This window comes from Haliaeetus albicilla, chromosome 5 (assembly GCF_947461875.1).
Source record: "Haliaeetus albicilla chromosome 5, bHalAlb1.1, whole genome shotgun sequence".
Classification (NCBI taxonomy): domain Eukaryota; kingdom Metazoa; phylum Chordata; class Aves; order Accipitriformes; family Accipitridae; genus Haliaeetus; species Haliaeetus albicilla.
This window is the reverse complement of record NC_091487.1, coordinates 44,627,271-44,642,560: the sequence shown is the minus strand read 5'-3', so window position 1 is coordinate 44,642,560 and position 15,290 is coordinate 44,627,271. Positions and strand designations below refer to the sequence as shown.

The 15,290-nt window shown below is 37.3% G+C and overlaps 1 protein-coding gene across 1 annotated transcript in view; it reads left to right on the top strand.

Annotated features, from left to right (window-relative positions):
• The first annotated feature begins 2,252 nt into the window (after nucleotides 1-2,252).
• The window catches only part of MYBPC3 (myosin binding protein C3), a 62,977-nt gene continuing 49,939 nt past the window's right edge, over nucleotides 2,253-15,290 (top strand). Inside the window, exons 1-6 of the mRNA XM_069784593.1 lie at nucleotides 2,253-2,422; nucleotides 11,400-11,666; nucleotides 12,296-12,391; nucleotides 12,653-12,739; nucleotides 12,887-13,035; nucleotides 13,869-13,986. Of these exons, the coding sequence (XP_069640694.1) occupies nucleotides 2,398-2,422; nucleotides 11,400-11,666; nucleotides 12,296-12,391; nucleotides 12,653-12,739; nucleotides 12,887-13,035; nucleotides 13,869-13,986 (742 nt within the window). The 5' untranslated portion in view covers nucleotides 2,253-2,397. The remainder of the gene's footprint in view (nucleotides 2,423-11,399; nucleotides 11,667-12,295; nucleotides 12,392-12,652; nucleotides 12,740-12,886; nucleotides 13,036-13,868; nucleotides 13,987-15,290) is intronic.

Sequence of the window (15,290 nt, the reverse complement as noted above, 5' to 3'; positions counted from 1 at the left end):
AAGAACTTAAAAGCAATATTTAAGATGTACTTAAGCCAATACCTATTAGCATTGAATAAGTTCTGTGTTAGATATGCATTATCCCGTATTTAATTATTCCAAGGTTCTCTGTTCTTGCTTTGAAGCACCTCCTACTGGACATTCACAGAGAACAAATACAGGCTTGGAGTATATGATAAATACTACATGCCTGCATTTTAAAGAGTTTGTATATAAGTATATATTTCCTTTATATCCACACAAATGGGTTTATTTCCACTTACACTATTTTAGTTAATGGTAGTAAAGGCCTATGGTGCTAACTCTAAAAAAACCTTCAGAACTGAACAGTCTTTTGAATCCAAATCTAATGTAACATGTCAGCATACTATGTATTCTATAAAATCAAGAACCTCAGAAGCATGGGCATAGCATATGGGCTTTCAGTAAAAACAATTATTTGCTAATAGGTGAGGGACAAAGGAGAAGTATCAAAACTAACTTCTCTTGGCAAAATGATTCCCGAGAGACATTAGCATATTCTGATCCAATTACAAGAGGTTCATGTTTTAAATACCGTGGAGGTGACTTCTAGTCAGCTAATTTTCTTTGTAAACATTATTTCAAGGACACATACTAGAGAGGCAACTAAGTTGAGAAGAAACATGGCTCTGATCACAGTGCACCTCTGGATAATCTGCAGAGATTTTTTTTTTTTCTTTCTCCATATCAGTCCATGGTAGCTCGGCCTCTTGTGGCCTCCATTGTCTAAGGTTTCAAGGAGACAACTCTCTTCCCAGAAGGGATCTGGATGCCGTTCCAACAGTGTGTTGGGGATCAGCTCTGGAGAGAAGAGGGAGTTAATGGCAGGTCCCTAATAGGGAGAAATATTTAAGAAAGGAATAACAATCTTCACTAGTCAAGTAACAGATTTTTCATACTGTGGGACCCAACCCAAAGCAAATAGCAGAGATTTCCTTACTCTCAGTGAAATGCCTCAGGCACAGGACAGTAGGTCAAAAATATATCATGCTAACTTGTGCTCCACTAGAAACAGAGGCAACATAAAATGTACATAGGTCACATCCTGCTCATCTTCCTCACTCATATGCAAAAAATTCCTTCAGGGGAAGGGGAGGAAGTATTTGGCCCAAAATCAGGAGAGGTAGCAGCAGTCATTCTTGCATGTTCACATTTGTCCTATCAGCCTACCCAGAGAGTCAGATGTGAAAGACAGACACAAAGTACAGTGACTGATGGGCTGTGTGCACACTCATCTGTTCTGAGCTCCCTGCCAAAAGCAGAAATCCTTTAGATTGAGGTTTTTACAGGCTAGCAAACTGGAAAAACTGAAACCCTCTTTTTTTTTAAATTCTTTTTTCAATACTAGTGGTAGCTAAAATGTGCTAAATGCTTGGCCTACAGAGTTTCTCTGATAAAGCTCAAAACTCAAAATCAGACAGACAAAAGTGACAGGAAATGGATATACCACCAAGTCAATAAAGGGATGATTGTCCACAGTTACTATTTTGATATATGCTAAATGTATGAATAAATAAGAAGCGTGACTGAGATTTCCCCCAGATCTTTTCTATATAATTAAGCAAAATTAAAACTTCTAGAGGTATCTAACAGAACTTTGGAACTATTTTTTAAATGGTACATAAAAAAATTATTTGCTAGTTTTCAAGAAATGTATGCTGCAGATGAAGCGGGTAGATAGGGAGGAAGGACTGAACCCATTTAGTTAGTGTCATGCTTTCTGGTTGTGACTGCAAATGTCAGTAATGTGTAAGTGTTTCTGAAAAAGAAAGTTGTTTCCTGAAGGTTCACATTTAGTTCCACAAACACAGTCTTCAGTGGAAGAGAAAAAAAAGAAACAAGAAAAAAAAGCTCTCTGAGGGCCTGTTCAATTCTGACCCAATTATAACAATAACAAAGACTGAAACAGGTAGCAAGAATGCAAGCAGATACATACTTAGAGTAAGTACAGAACCAGCATACAGGAGATGTAACTATCAGATCTAGTTTGCTGAATGTGTTATAAACATGGCAGTGTAGGAATTCTTAATGCAACACATACATGAAGCTGGAAAATGTACTGTACGCATGTGCAACATCAGATTGTGCTCTGGTTTGTACCAATAGATCAGTGGTAGCCAGTCTTGGGTGGTTTGAGCTCTCTGGCTCCTGGAACTTGGCTATATTTATCCCGGCTGATGTAGCCTGTCAAGTGTGTCCTGCTGTTGATAAGGTGCCATAGTTGACAACAGTGGGGGATCAAGGGGGAGGAGCAGGATGGGGGCTTCCACCAAGTATTTCTTTAGAGGGTCTCAAAAGTCCTGCAGTCTCATTCCTGTTTAGCTCGGACCCTGCTTTCTAGAGACAACTGGGAGCCTCATCAGAAACAAAGTGAAGATGCCAGAGCCTGTAAAGAAAACAGGTAAGGATCACAGCTGACAGACAAAACCTAAGAACAGCTTGACAGAGAAAAATGTGAGTAGCTTTTGTATGCTAGTGAAATGAGATGCCTCAGTGGAAAAAAAGAGACGATATTTTATGAAGTTATAACAGATGTTGAGTGATCTTGCAGAGAAATCAGTAACTAGTTTGGCAACCCTCAGCCACAGAATTTTCTCAAGAGACTTTGGATGAGGAAAGAATAGAGGTGAAATGCATTTAATTCTCAGATTCTTTTCATTTCTCATTTCCTTTCCCAGTCACCTTTAGGACTCTGAAAAAAGCTTGTGGTCTCTCTCTTGGGCAGTTAGGCAGTATAAACCTCTCCTGCTTTTGGATTTTTTTCCCTGATAATTGCAAGGAGGTGTTATCAGCAAACTTTGATAGTATTTGTTGTTAGTGAAATCTCTGAGAAAATGAAAGCGAATGGCACCTGGTTCAGAGCTTATTCTTTCTAGTTCTTCCAGCCAGTGACAGCAGAGCTCTAGGAAAAAAGAAGGCATTGTACTGTAAAGAATATATGCGTATTTCTTTTCATTCACCCTCCTCCATCCTTTCCCCTTGAGCCAGAAGATAACTAGCCCTTTTCAGAAAGCCAAGGTCAAAAAGCCCAGTGCAAGTCTTGCCTCATTAGAAAAATATCAGGAAAAGATTTCAGATTTAGAAAAGTTCAAATTTAAAATTGAGAAATAAGGAATCACTCGGAGGCTGCCCACATAGGTAAGAAGGGGAGGCCTAGGATGAGGTGTAAGGTCCAATGAATCTGTTTGTCTAAGAAGGAGGAAGAGAACCTGGGAAGCAAAGGTAGGGAGAGTTTAGCTTCAGGACACCTGTGTGTGGGTAGAGGAAGATGTCTCAGGAGCACTTTGTGTCCACAATTAAGTTTGGAAAAAAAGTTGTCAAAAGCTGAAGTTATGATGGTTTGAAAAGTGTGCACATATTCAATACACAGGGCTGGAGAAAACTGTGCTAAATATGGGATTCTCCACTTTTAAAGCTCTCACTTCACTGATGCCAGTGCATACCCAGAATCACTACTTCCTGAATGTACAGCACAAGGTGCATACTTTTTTAATAATGTACAGTTTCCAGAGTTAGTCAATAATAGCTATTGATACTTATTAATGTAGGCCTTTGTGCTTTGCAAAGGACTGAACAGACATCAGTCTCCTGTTATGCTGGTCAATGGGATGTCCTGTGGTCACCACAACAAAAGAAGAACTTGTTAAGAAGACCTTTCTTTTTGGCCAAAAAAAATATGGAATCAGCCACTGCCAGAGGCAGAGCACAAATCCAGCCTGTATCTCCCATTAAGAACTGCAAAGCACTAAAGTATGATTAACAAGATTTTTTTATGTTCCCTCTATATGATAACTCTAAAGCAACAGTGGTGTCACCAATCTGTCAATTTTATCACAACTATAACATCGTTTGATGTTCTTAAAGCTCCAATTTCTGAAATCAGATGGAAGTAGAATCATAGGTTAAAAAGTATATACCAGACCTTGTAATTGTAGAGAAAACCTTGAGAATATAAGCAGTAAAGGTTCAGCAATCACCCCCAAAATAAGACATTCATAATCATATTTTATTTTTAAAGTCACATGATTGTTGAGATTTATTGAAATGTCTAATGTTTGTGATTGACAATGCTGGCAAAAAGAAATATGACAGAGTAGGCAAAATTTGACAGTGTGATCATCTAGGCATTGTGACTTTTGATTCCTAAAGGTTTAACCGGCTTTAAATTAACATTTTCAGTGTCAGTGGATGAGAGGCAACTTCTCTGTTTGTGAAGATGCCCACCTTTGCTAGCTAATGGTGAGAAGAGAAATTCTATTCCAGCTTATTTCTCCAGAGAAATCTTACTGGTGTCTAACATCACTAGTCCTACACCATTCTAATGAACAAATCAGCTCAAACACTGTGATTATTACAGCAGGGGGAGGAAAAGCTCTTATTACCTACTGTGACTGAGACAGAACCAGTCACATGCCCCGTAACTTCTAGAGGGGATCTTCTCATTCTCCCAAGAGACATTAATCCCTTTGGTTTTCTATTTCATGTTGTTTATATAGTTCAAGCCATTTCAAGATGGGATAATGTTTAACATAATCTCAGGAGGGCTGAATAATCATCTAGCAATTCATACAAAGGAAAATGCTTCATGCCAGAGAATGATCAGAGATAATTCTGCCTATATCTGCTGTTTCAACAACCCTTTTAACATGTTAAAAAAGAGAAAGGGGAAAAAAAACCAAACAAAACAACAAAACAACAACAACCAAACAAAAAACCCCACAAAACCAGTGTAGCAGGTTTTCTAGCAGACATTCTTTTACTTTAAACTGTCCAATTAAAATAATTCAGGATAAGACACTGCCCTATTTATTTACAGAATACCAAAGAACTGTCATAGCTTTCCAGAAAATCTATACACTCCCCAAGAGCAACAGGATTTAGAAGACTTGTAGCAATTTAGTGTCAGAGCAAACAATCAAACATCGAAAAGCATCACTTTTTGCAGGGTTCTGTTGCAGAAACTTTATGTTCCTCTCCCTTTGATTTAAACATTTCATAGTTAATCTCTGTTCAAAGGCTCCCTTTCAGAAAGTTTTGACTGTTTTTTTCTTTGTTGTGAAAATTCAGAAAGGTTAAGAAAACCCCAACCATTTCCCTAACAATATTTTGTGACACTAAGAGGAAACAGCTGAGCTTTTAAACACCAAATTTAGTAGATAAATGGGACTTAATGGGAAACGTGTGCATTACTATATCTGGAAAAGGAGAAGTCTGGTATTACTCACCTTCTCTGAAAATCAGTCAATTTTTATTCATGTATTTTATAGGTTGAGTCGTCTAGATTTTGCAGTTCACATTAGGAAATTTTATCAAGGGTTTATAAATAACCTGGCTTGTCAGTACACAGAGGCTTTTGGCATTAATAATAACAATCAACGCTGCATAATGAAGAGTAGACTGTAGAATTTTAGTCTGAATATAAGGTCATTGTTTTACATTTGCAAGTACCTAGCACAGTAAAGTACTGCTCCATGAAAATTAACTTCTGTGTACTACAGTAATACAAAAATAAATAATTATAATTCACATAGATATAATTTCCTCTTTTGTACGTTAAGATTCAAAGCAAGCTGAACATTATTATCCCCATTTTACAGAAAGTATGATGGATGCACAGAGCGAGAGAGGTGACTCTGCTTAGTGAAACTATTCCTCGCCTGTTGCTCATGTTACAGGAATTTACAATCTCAGCTGCTGAAGTAGGCAAGGAATGATAAGATTGAGTAGTTCAATAGCTTTTGGATCAGGGAATGATTAAGCTTGTAATTGCAAGAAGCCACTTAGGTCCTGACCGAGGAATGCGCAGCATCTTTATATAGTTCCTCAGCAAGGAATTTACAAGCTCCATTACTGAAGTCTGCTTATGCACACTCTGGCTTTTAACTCAATGGAAGAGCAAATGGTATAAAAGGAAAACTAGATGCCAAGTGTAAGTACTAAAGCAAAGATAAATTTTCAACATGAAGCCTCAACAAATTAAGGCATTCCAAAAGCTAATACTACTTTTGAAATATTAATTCAATACATTGGCCAGATACGTATTTTAATACCAAATACACAGAATATGCAGTCAGATAACTCAACTTTGTGGGAGAAAACCTGTGACTATTTTTTCTAATTACAGTCATCACAGATTTCTGCTGGATGTGCATTCAACCAGCTACATTAGAGTCTCCTAAAACATTTATATCTTTAACAGTTTTTATTTCAGAAAGGCAGAAATATAATTTGAAAGCCTTATCTAGCACACATTCTCCTTAAGTGCTTATCTCCCTCTCCTCCATGTACGTATCACAAATAATGAATGATGAAGAGCTGAAGTCAGAGCCACCACTCTAAAAGGCAGGATGAAAATAAATAAATAAATAAATAAATAAATAAATAAAATAAAGCAACAAAAGAATGGCTCTCCCCTATCACTCTATCTAGTTAAAATGACTTGTGGAACCCACACTTCTTCCTCACTTTCATTTCACATACTTCACACATACTTTGAAATTCTGTGATTTTAGGAAAAAGTTTTCACCTAATGCTTGTGATTCTTAGCAAGCCAAATTATTTAGAGAATGTGGCTAGGAACTGAAATTACTCCAGTTATTTCAACATAATTTTAATATACATCTCATCTCCATTTTTTCTGACAATAATCAAATAGGAATGTGTCTTTTAGCTTCTAATACTAACTTTTATTCTTATTAGGGATACAACAGTACTTAGTAGCTACTTACAATTTGATGCTGTACAAAGACAAACAGAAAAAGTCTCTGCCTCAAAACACTTACAAAATAAAAGCCCATTAAATAGATAGATAGTTCAACAAGAGAGCAAAGGAAACAATTATTACTACAATAGATAGTGACCTGGGTAGTAGCTTAGCCATTTTCTACGTTTTTGCATAGGAGAGTGTGAAAATGTTTTGAAGCAGAATAGTAAACTAGGTTGATGGTGGATGTTAGAAGGAGATTTCTTCAAAGCAGCTCAGAAAGTAAGGGAGAAAGCATGAAGGTGCTAGTATGAAAATTTAGTAAATGGCAGCAGCAGGAAGGCAGAACACTAGTTTTATTATTTCACTTAAGTAAAAAGTGAAGGAAATTGTTTTTGGAATTTAAATTATTTAATTCTATTTTAATTTGGCCAAAAGCAAATGTATTTTACATTTCCTCAGCCTCCTGAGTGAAAAACTTATTAATAAATTATTATCAAAATGTAATCTGATCATGAACCTCCAAATAGAGCTTTTTATTACTAATTAATGAAGATGTAACTCATGTAACATACATAACTGTATGGCTGATGTGTACATCTTCAGGTGTTACAAGACTTTTAAAGGGTGGGTGCTGCTTGGAAGTTCCGGTAACAGCAGTATTAGCCACTGAAAAGTTTTCTGCAAGACTATTGCAGACCACACACAGCCTGCTTCCTCTTTTGCCTGGGGTAGAAATTTGCTGTTTTACATTACTCAGAAGTTATATGAAGTTCTTTGCATTATGGAAGCTAGAAGTGGTTGGGAAGGTCTGGGATATAGGAAGTGAAGTGCTGAAAAATGGGTTAGTACAAAGTGGCTCTAGGCTCATTTTCTTTCATTAGCTCCACGTCCCTCTTCTCTCCCCATGTTAACTCCCCACAGCAATTCCAATTCCATCCCCACAGAACACACACACACAGAGCACCTATCATTCTCCTTCCCTTCAATAATTCCTGTCATCATCAGCACTGGTAACTCATGTGCATCTATCCTCTCTCTCCAGAATTGCTGTAGTATGTTACTACTAATGTCACCTTTCTCTCCCTTTGTGCAAGATGGGTTAGAATTTACTGGGAAGCAAAGAGTTAACAAAGTGGCCTACAGAGGACATGGGCTACTTGGTCATCAGGTGCCCCAGCCCAATGGCTCCTAAGTGCGTGTTTGGCTGGAGTCTGGATAAACATGTGATAGTGCCTGAGATCTGTCAGTGCCTGACAGGCACGAGAGCTGTAAGATGTTCCACAACATCACATGAGAGGTGTCACAGTCGCTGGGTTTTCCACAGCCTGATGGTGGTGGTCCTATCCAAGAGCGTTTTGAGTACGGGATGGACTTATAGAACTCAGGGGGGAGTATCTGGGTAGAAGCCAAATGTTGAAATAAGAGAGATTGCCAAATAAGGAATGTGTTTCTGATAAAAGCAGGCAAAAGTGAGGCTTTCAGGACAGACATGAAGTTTTGAATGGTGTTTAGGAACATTCCTAATGAGGAAATAGCTGGATTAGATTGGTAAAACTGCATGAGAAAAAAAATATCTGCTGGTGAACTTGGATTTATTTGTCACTTAGAGTAGCAGCCACAATGAAGGAGACCAGGAAGAGCTGATCTCTCACTTCTCTTTCTTCTGTTAAGCAGCCCGTTTTTTCCCCCAGAAGGAAAAATGATGGCATTCTCTTCACATGCTTCTTCAGCAATCTCTCATCTGCACCAAAATAATTTCCTGTAAAATCTCCAGCCATACATCACTACTTTTCCTTTGCAAATATGAACAGTGAAAGATGAAAAGAAATACAGATGGATACAGAGACATGACTTTGGACACTGTCACCCACTGACTCTGAATCTCAAGTGCAGGGAAATGACTCTGAGAGTCTCCTTTACCTGCAGAAAAGTGGGTTCTCAACAACTATTCTTGCTGGCCTTTAGTCTCATGGGAGATTTTGTGTTTTTCTGATTTTATGCTTTAATGGAAGAACTCACAATCATTTTAAGTTGGAACTGAAATAAGTCTTTTGGCAGGAAAGGGAGAGAGAGAAAAAAAAAGACAAGGAGACTTACTTGTAAACTTCTACATATGTATTTAGATTTCCCAAAAGTCAGAAACATTATGTGGCGGTGGGGATTTCTCACTGTACATGCAGTTCTGGCCAACAATCTGTTTTTGTTGAGTCATCTAAAGTAAATGTAAGAAACCTAATCACTTTACAGGGTGTGCAGCAGATCAGAGAGTTACTTCCAAGTATGCATGTCTTGAAACCCTGCCATTTGTAGGCTGGAACCTTTACAAGCCACATTGCTGTTAAGTAATTAATATATTTATAGATTATTTTGTGCTTAAATAGAAGAGTGATGATGATGGCACTCAGAGACAAAAACCATGCCTCTTAGCTGCTTTATCTCTAGCTTCATAGGGAGAGGAGCCAGATAGTGGGTATTTCAGGAGTGGGTTCCTGAACTGACCCACCTCCTCACTGTGCAGCAGCCTGGCCACCTTTACATGTCTTTTGAATTCTGTACATCAAACCTGCTGTCTACAATAACTCTTCTGCAATTATTCATGATACACTGCATCAAAGTATACCCTGCTGTATTATATATTGAAGTGCAATACTATATCAGAAGATGTGCGACTGAAAACAGGCATGTGAGTATTACATTATACTATAGAGCCCTATATTCTACACAGTATTATATTCTGTTTAAGAACAACTACACCACTTACAGGACTAAGGTTAGAAAAAACTCAGATAAAAGCATGCAGGGACATTCCACTCCCAGGAAATTTCACACACTTATGATTTAACATGGAAGAAAAGCATGCAGAAGAATACAACAGGAGCTCACTCAAGGCTACTATAGGCTCAGTGCAAAGCAAAATTGTTTTTTCATCAAATATATAAAATGTGGGGAAAAAAGAAAGAGACAAATGTAATTTAGACTTTTTATGTAACACAGAGAGGCAAAATACAATAGACACTAAATTATAAAAGTATTTGTAATTGATACTTTAATTGATGTTTAAGCAGCTTTGAATCCTTTGCAAAAACAATGCAAGAAACATGAACTGTGTTATGACTAAAGTTCAAAGGCCATCAGATGAAATCTTTGCAGATGTAACTCCAGTGAGGTCAGTTAATTTGTGCAGTCTGAGGACATGCTACAGGAATAGAGATTTTGTGCAATGAACAGATGGTATTATTAGTAATATACCATTTATACTAACTACAGCACCTGTTTGAACATGAATATAAACTATTTCTTTTAAAATATTTCCATGCCATGTTCCTTTCATTCTTATAAAGCAGAAACAAAAGTTTACAGCTAATTAGAACCATTGTTGCGGTGTTTGGAAGAGTTCTTGTTGCTGCCCAAGTAGGAGAGCAATAGACAATTTGCCACAGAGGTGACAGATATAATTAAATGTGATGAAATTACTAATATTTTATAAAAGCGTGGTTATGTAGGGGTAAGCCAGTAAAAAGATGACATAATGATGCACAAAACCCATTCAGTTTATGCATCAGAATGTTAATTACTGGTATATTTATACATGAACATAGCTCATGACAATTAGCAAAAAGATAACAGATTTCTTTAAGACCAAAATATGAGCATAAAATTAAAAACTTGATTCAAAATAAAGTTGAAGAAAAATAAATAAATCAATCTGGGTAAAGAAATTAGTAAAATAAGTTACCTTACTAAAATCTAATCTTGAGAAATATTAGGATACTCATGGACCAAAATCACAATACATTGCTTGCTTTCCAAATTCCTATCTGTTGTACTACTTTGATTAAATGAACTAAAACATCATTTGGTTTATGCTTGTTCAACCCATATATTAATAACTTCATTAATTCTTATTATAAGCATCATAAGTGCTTCTTGACACATAGAGGCAATATTTTGATCCACCTTGTAATTAATTAGAAAACTAGTTGTTGTGGAGTGCTATGTAGGCAAGTACTTTAACTTTTAATACTGAACTAAACATTTGAATGCAAACAACAATTGATATTATTTTAGCTGGGATAGAATTACAAGGACCATCATTGGAACATGTATCCCTTTCCACCAAAGCCTTGCTCAGACAAACCAGAAGGACTAAAGATGAACCATTAATTCATTGTGGTATATTAGGACACAGGTTACTGCACAAACTGCAGTTTTATTGGAGGAACAAAACCTGATCCTGTTTAACAACTGTATTAAGCAACTGTTAGGACAGAATTCATATTTCTAAATAAAACTGCATGGCAAATTAATGTAGAGAGCTTGATATGTAAGAATATATATCATGCCATGTTGTCATAGACCAAAACATTCACTTACAAAAAATCAGAGCTCATTATGGGGGGAAAGAAAGAGGAAGATGGACAGTGAGATGAGTTTGCTATCCATTCCATTTTATTTCATGACAATATGGAGAAGATATGACATCTCAGTCAGAGACAGAACTCAGTAAACTCAAAGACAATTCCACAACTTCTCTGTGGAAAGTGTTGTAATTTATATCTTGCACAGGCAGATGGGAGAGAAAGGAGACAGCTGTTGCAGCCACAACAGCTGACTACACCAGATATGCCACAATTGCAAAACAGGTTTTAGTGAGCCCTCTCTCTTTTTTTAGTTTCTGCATTTACCAAGAAGCCGAAGACAACAGAGGTGACAGCCGGAAGCGCAGCTGTGTTTGAAGCAGAGACAGAAAAAGCTGGCATCAAGGTGAAGTGGCAGCGAGCTGGCACAGAAATTACTGAAAGTGAGAAATATGTCATCAAGGCAGAAGGAAACAAGCATTCACTGACAATCAATAATGTAGGAAAAGAAGATGATGTGACATATGCTGTAATAGCTGGAAGTTCCAAGGTCAAATTTGAACTCAAGGTCAAGGAACCAGGTACAGTATTTCCTAAGCAATTCTCATTTCATCAGTATTTCCAGCCCCACATGTAAACTTCATGAATGAGGCCCATGGAAATTAGCCTATCTGTGAGGTCATGGTTTAATTGAGACGCCATAAACTTCCATGAGCCAGGGGAAGAAACAATAGACAAATTTTTAAAATACTTTCTCTATATTGATTACTAGCAGTGCCTAGAGCTTTTCCCAAGCTGCACACAGCAATAGCATTTGGAACATTACATTCCAATAGCAGAGTTAAAGAAAATCTCATGAATAAACAAACTGTTTACAAAAATAATAATTGCATCATTTTTCATTACCTTTTCTATTTAGACCATTGAAGTTAACATCAAAGTGTTATTCATCAGCTGACAAGTTTCTATACATCAAGACTATAGAATTCAAAAATCTAGGCATCAGTTCTTCCCAAGCTCAGCAAAAGAGCCTCATCAACCAGCTTCAGTAGACCCTTTCTGCTTCCAGCACATCCTCTAAGTTCTAGAAAACCACAGCTAATTTCTCTGCATTTCCTAACATATATTAAAAGCTGTACTTTTGCAAAATTTCTTAAGAAAAGAAGTAGAAACATGACTTTTTCTAATCTTGTCTTACATTCATTTCCAGAAAAGAGTGAGACAGTCACTCCTGCTGAAGCTGCTCCAGCCCCAGCTGCCTCAGAGTTGCCTGCTCCACCAGTAGAAAGCAGCCAAAATACAGAAGGTAATTGAGAACACTGTTATCAAGTCTGGTTCATTAACAGAAAGGAAGAACAGGAACAGGGAATCCTTAGAATCAGTGAGGTAGAGACAGTAGCTGAAAGCAGACCACTAGTGATGAATGACAGACAGTAAAGAATAAGGAATCTCAGAGACAGAAGAAACATATTGAGATACTTTGAAATTACTTAACAAACTCACTATATAGGCTGTAACAGAAGCTGATGCAGAAAGTTCTAACAAATAATTCTGATGTTTATTTCAGTTGTATCTGCTGGGACTCAACCAGAAGAGCCTCTGGACCCTATTGGGCTCTTTGTGACACGACCCCAGGATGGAGAAGTTACTGTTGGTGAGTACAAAATGTGAGTCAAGTGATGTTTGTAAACTGTACCTGTTGCTTGACTATATAGCTCTCCATGTACAGGATGACAGTAGTGATACAACAGATAAATTAAACACTATTCATAATCTCATTTTCACCTACTTCCCTTGCAAGGTGGAAATATTACGTTCACTGCCAAAGTGGCAGGCGAGAGTCTGCTGAAGAAACCATCAGTGAAATGGTTCAAAGGAAAGTGGATGGACCTGGGAAGCAAAGTGGGGAAACATCTCCAGCTACATGACACCTATGATCGAAATAACAAGGTACAATTGGCAGAGTAAGGTTCTCAGTCTTCTAGATACTAATCTTTAATCTGGGGAAAATATAAGATAATATAGGATTGTTTTGATATTAAGGTACCCAAAGCTACACACAATGCTATACTTATGCATGGAAGTCTATGTTTTGACCATGCAGACAAGAGACAAGCACTACATACAGACTCTTGCATGTCTTATCTATGACGAGATGAGAAAATATCTGGAGGACTAGGGGAGCAGTTTTGCACTATCTACTGCAGGATTCCCTCCATCTTCCTCTCAAGTAATAGACACTTGTTATATTTAAGAGAAGACAATAAATCAGACATATTTAAGTATGGTCTATCTTGGTTTTAATAGATCAAGCATTCAGCTATCAGTATTGGAATTTATTGTTCTCTTGCATTGTCTAGACTACTTTGTAGAGCTGAGTAAGATCCATTTTTACCACAAATGCATTCAAAGATACACAAACAGGAATACAAGAGTCTGTACCATGACCTCGCATCCTGTGTGGTATATGAAACACTACTACCCTCTCCTGGATGGAACGGAACAGACTTGTTCACATTAGCCACTCCTTTTGCTGAATTTTTAAATGTACTGTATATATTCTGGGTAGAGGCTGTATTTGTTTAATGAAAGCTCTATTCCTGTTTCCAATGTACATGTAATTTTTATGACAGTAATGAGTTACACACTCAGGAGGTTCTAAAAGGATACAGACACGTTTCATCCCTTGTCTATTTCTCTCCATGCCTTAATATGCTGTATTCTCTCTCTCTCTTACACCATTGGCTTTTCTAACTTATGACTTGTATTGGTGTCTATTCTAGGTATACACCTTTGAAATGGAAATCATAGAAGCAAACATGACTTTTGCAGGAGGGTACAGATGTGAGGTGTCTACCAAGGACAAGTTTGATAGTTCTAATTTCAGCCTGATAGTCAATGGTAAGATGAATTCCTGCCACCTTGTTTCTTCCTTTTATTTTTTTTTTCCCTACCCGTATGCCCACCAACAATTCTTTCTGGTACATAGCGGCTACTAGACAAGCATAGATATGAAGTATAGAGCTGAAGAGCTACAGGTACACTTACAGAGGCACACAGATGAGGATTGAGATGGGTTGGCAGAGATACAGAGCATTAGAAGTAACACTTGGATGTCACCCAAGTCAGAACTGTGATGCTCTTAAAGAAAGCACACAGAAAGATGCAAACTAGCCCAACTTTTCTCTGGCTTTATTCTGATTTCAGATCCATTCTTTCATGATATTTAATTCCACTACAATAAAAGAGAGGTCCATTCTTACTTTGGCAAAAGTTCAGTATTAAAAATGGATACTTGAAAAAAAAAAGGGGGGGGGGGGCACAGAAAGCTTTAGACATGTGACACTTATCAATTCCTTTCTTCCAAATAAATTCAAGTTGTGCAGAAGCACTTCTGATATAAAATTGTTTTAAGATTAGGTGACTCATTTTACATAATACATGGTGCCACCCTCACAACTGCTACACTGAAAAGCTTATCAGCAATTGAAAAGGAAGTACATTTTAACATCCATTTCCCCCTGGTGTGGAATAGTTTAAGTAAAACAGTATAAGGATGGACCACCTGAAAGTGTTGAATGTTTGGACTATTTCATGTTTCAGTGGTTCTGTTGAAGGGACTGCAACATTAATTTGCATCCAGCAACCAATGAACCCAATACGCAAAGACAAAAGTTTATTGAAGATCCTCAAATCACCAGTGTTCATTTTTGAAGTTCCGCTAGTTGGCTGTAGGCCTCATAAGACTTAGGAGTTGTGATTGGGGACAGTTTTTCTCCCAGTGGTAGCAGTATACCTATTCATACCTACAGAAGCTTAGAACAGAGCAGTAAAGTTCTCTCTATGCAACATCCTCGGTGGAGTTTCTGTACATCTCTACATATTTCCAGGAATTTACCTTTGCTTTCAGAGAATGGATTACAATTTATTATTAGCAATAATATTCAGTTGATATCCAGTGGTTTTCTCATTAGGGCTTAAATACCCTGTGAAGCCAGTATTGAAACTAAAATTTACCAGCAGGAGAATTGACAAACACGAGATAAGACAGTTCATCATGCTGCAGGTTATTATGAAGCATGAAACAGAATTCAGTTATACATGCAACACTGGATGTTGAAAGCTAGTTAGTGAAGGCTACATGTTTAAAGATGATGCTTCAATCTTTCAGTATGATATTGTAAATTGTGATCAGTTGAAGAACT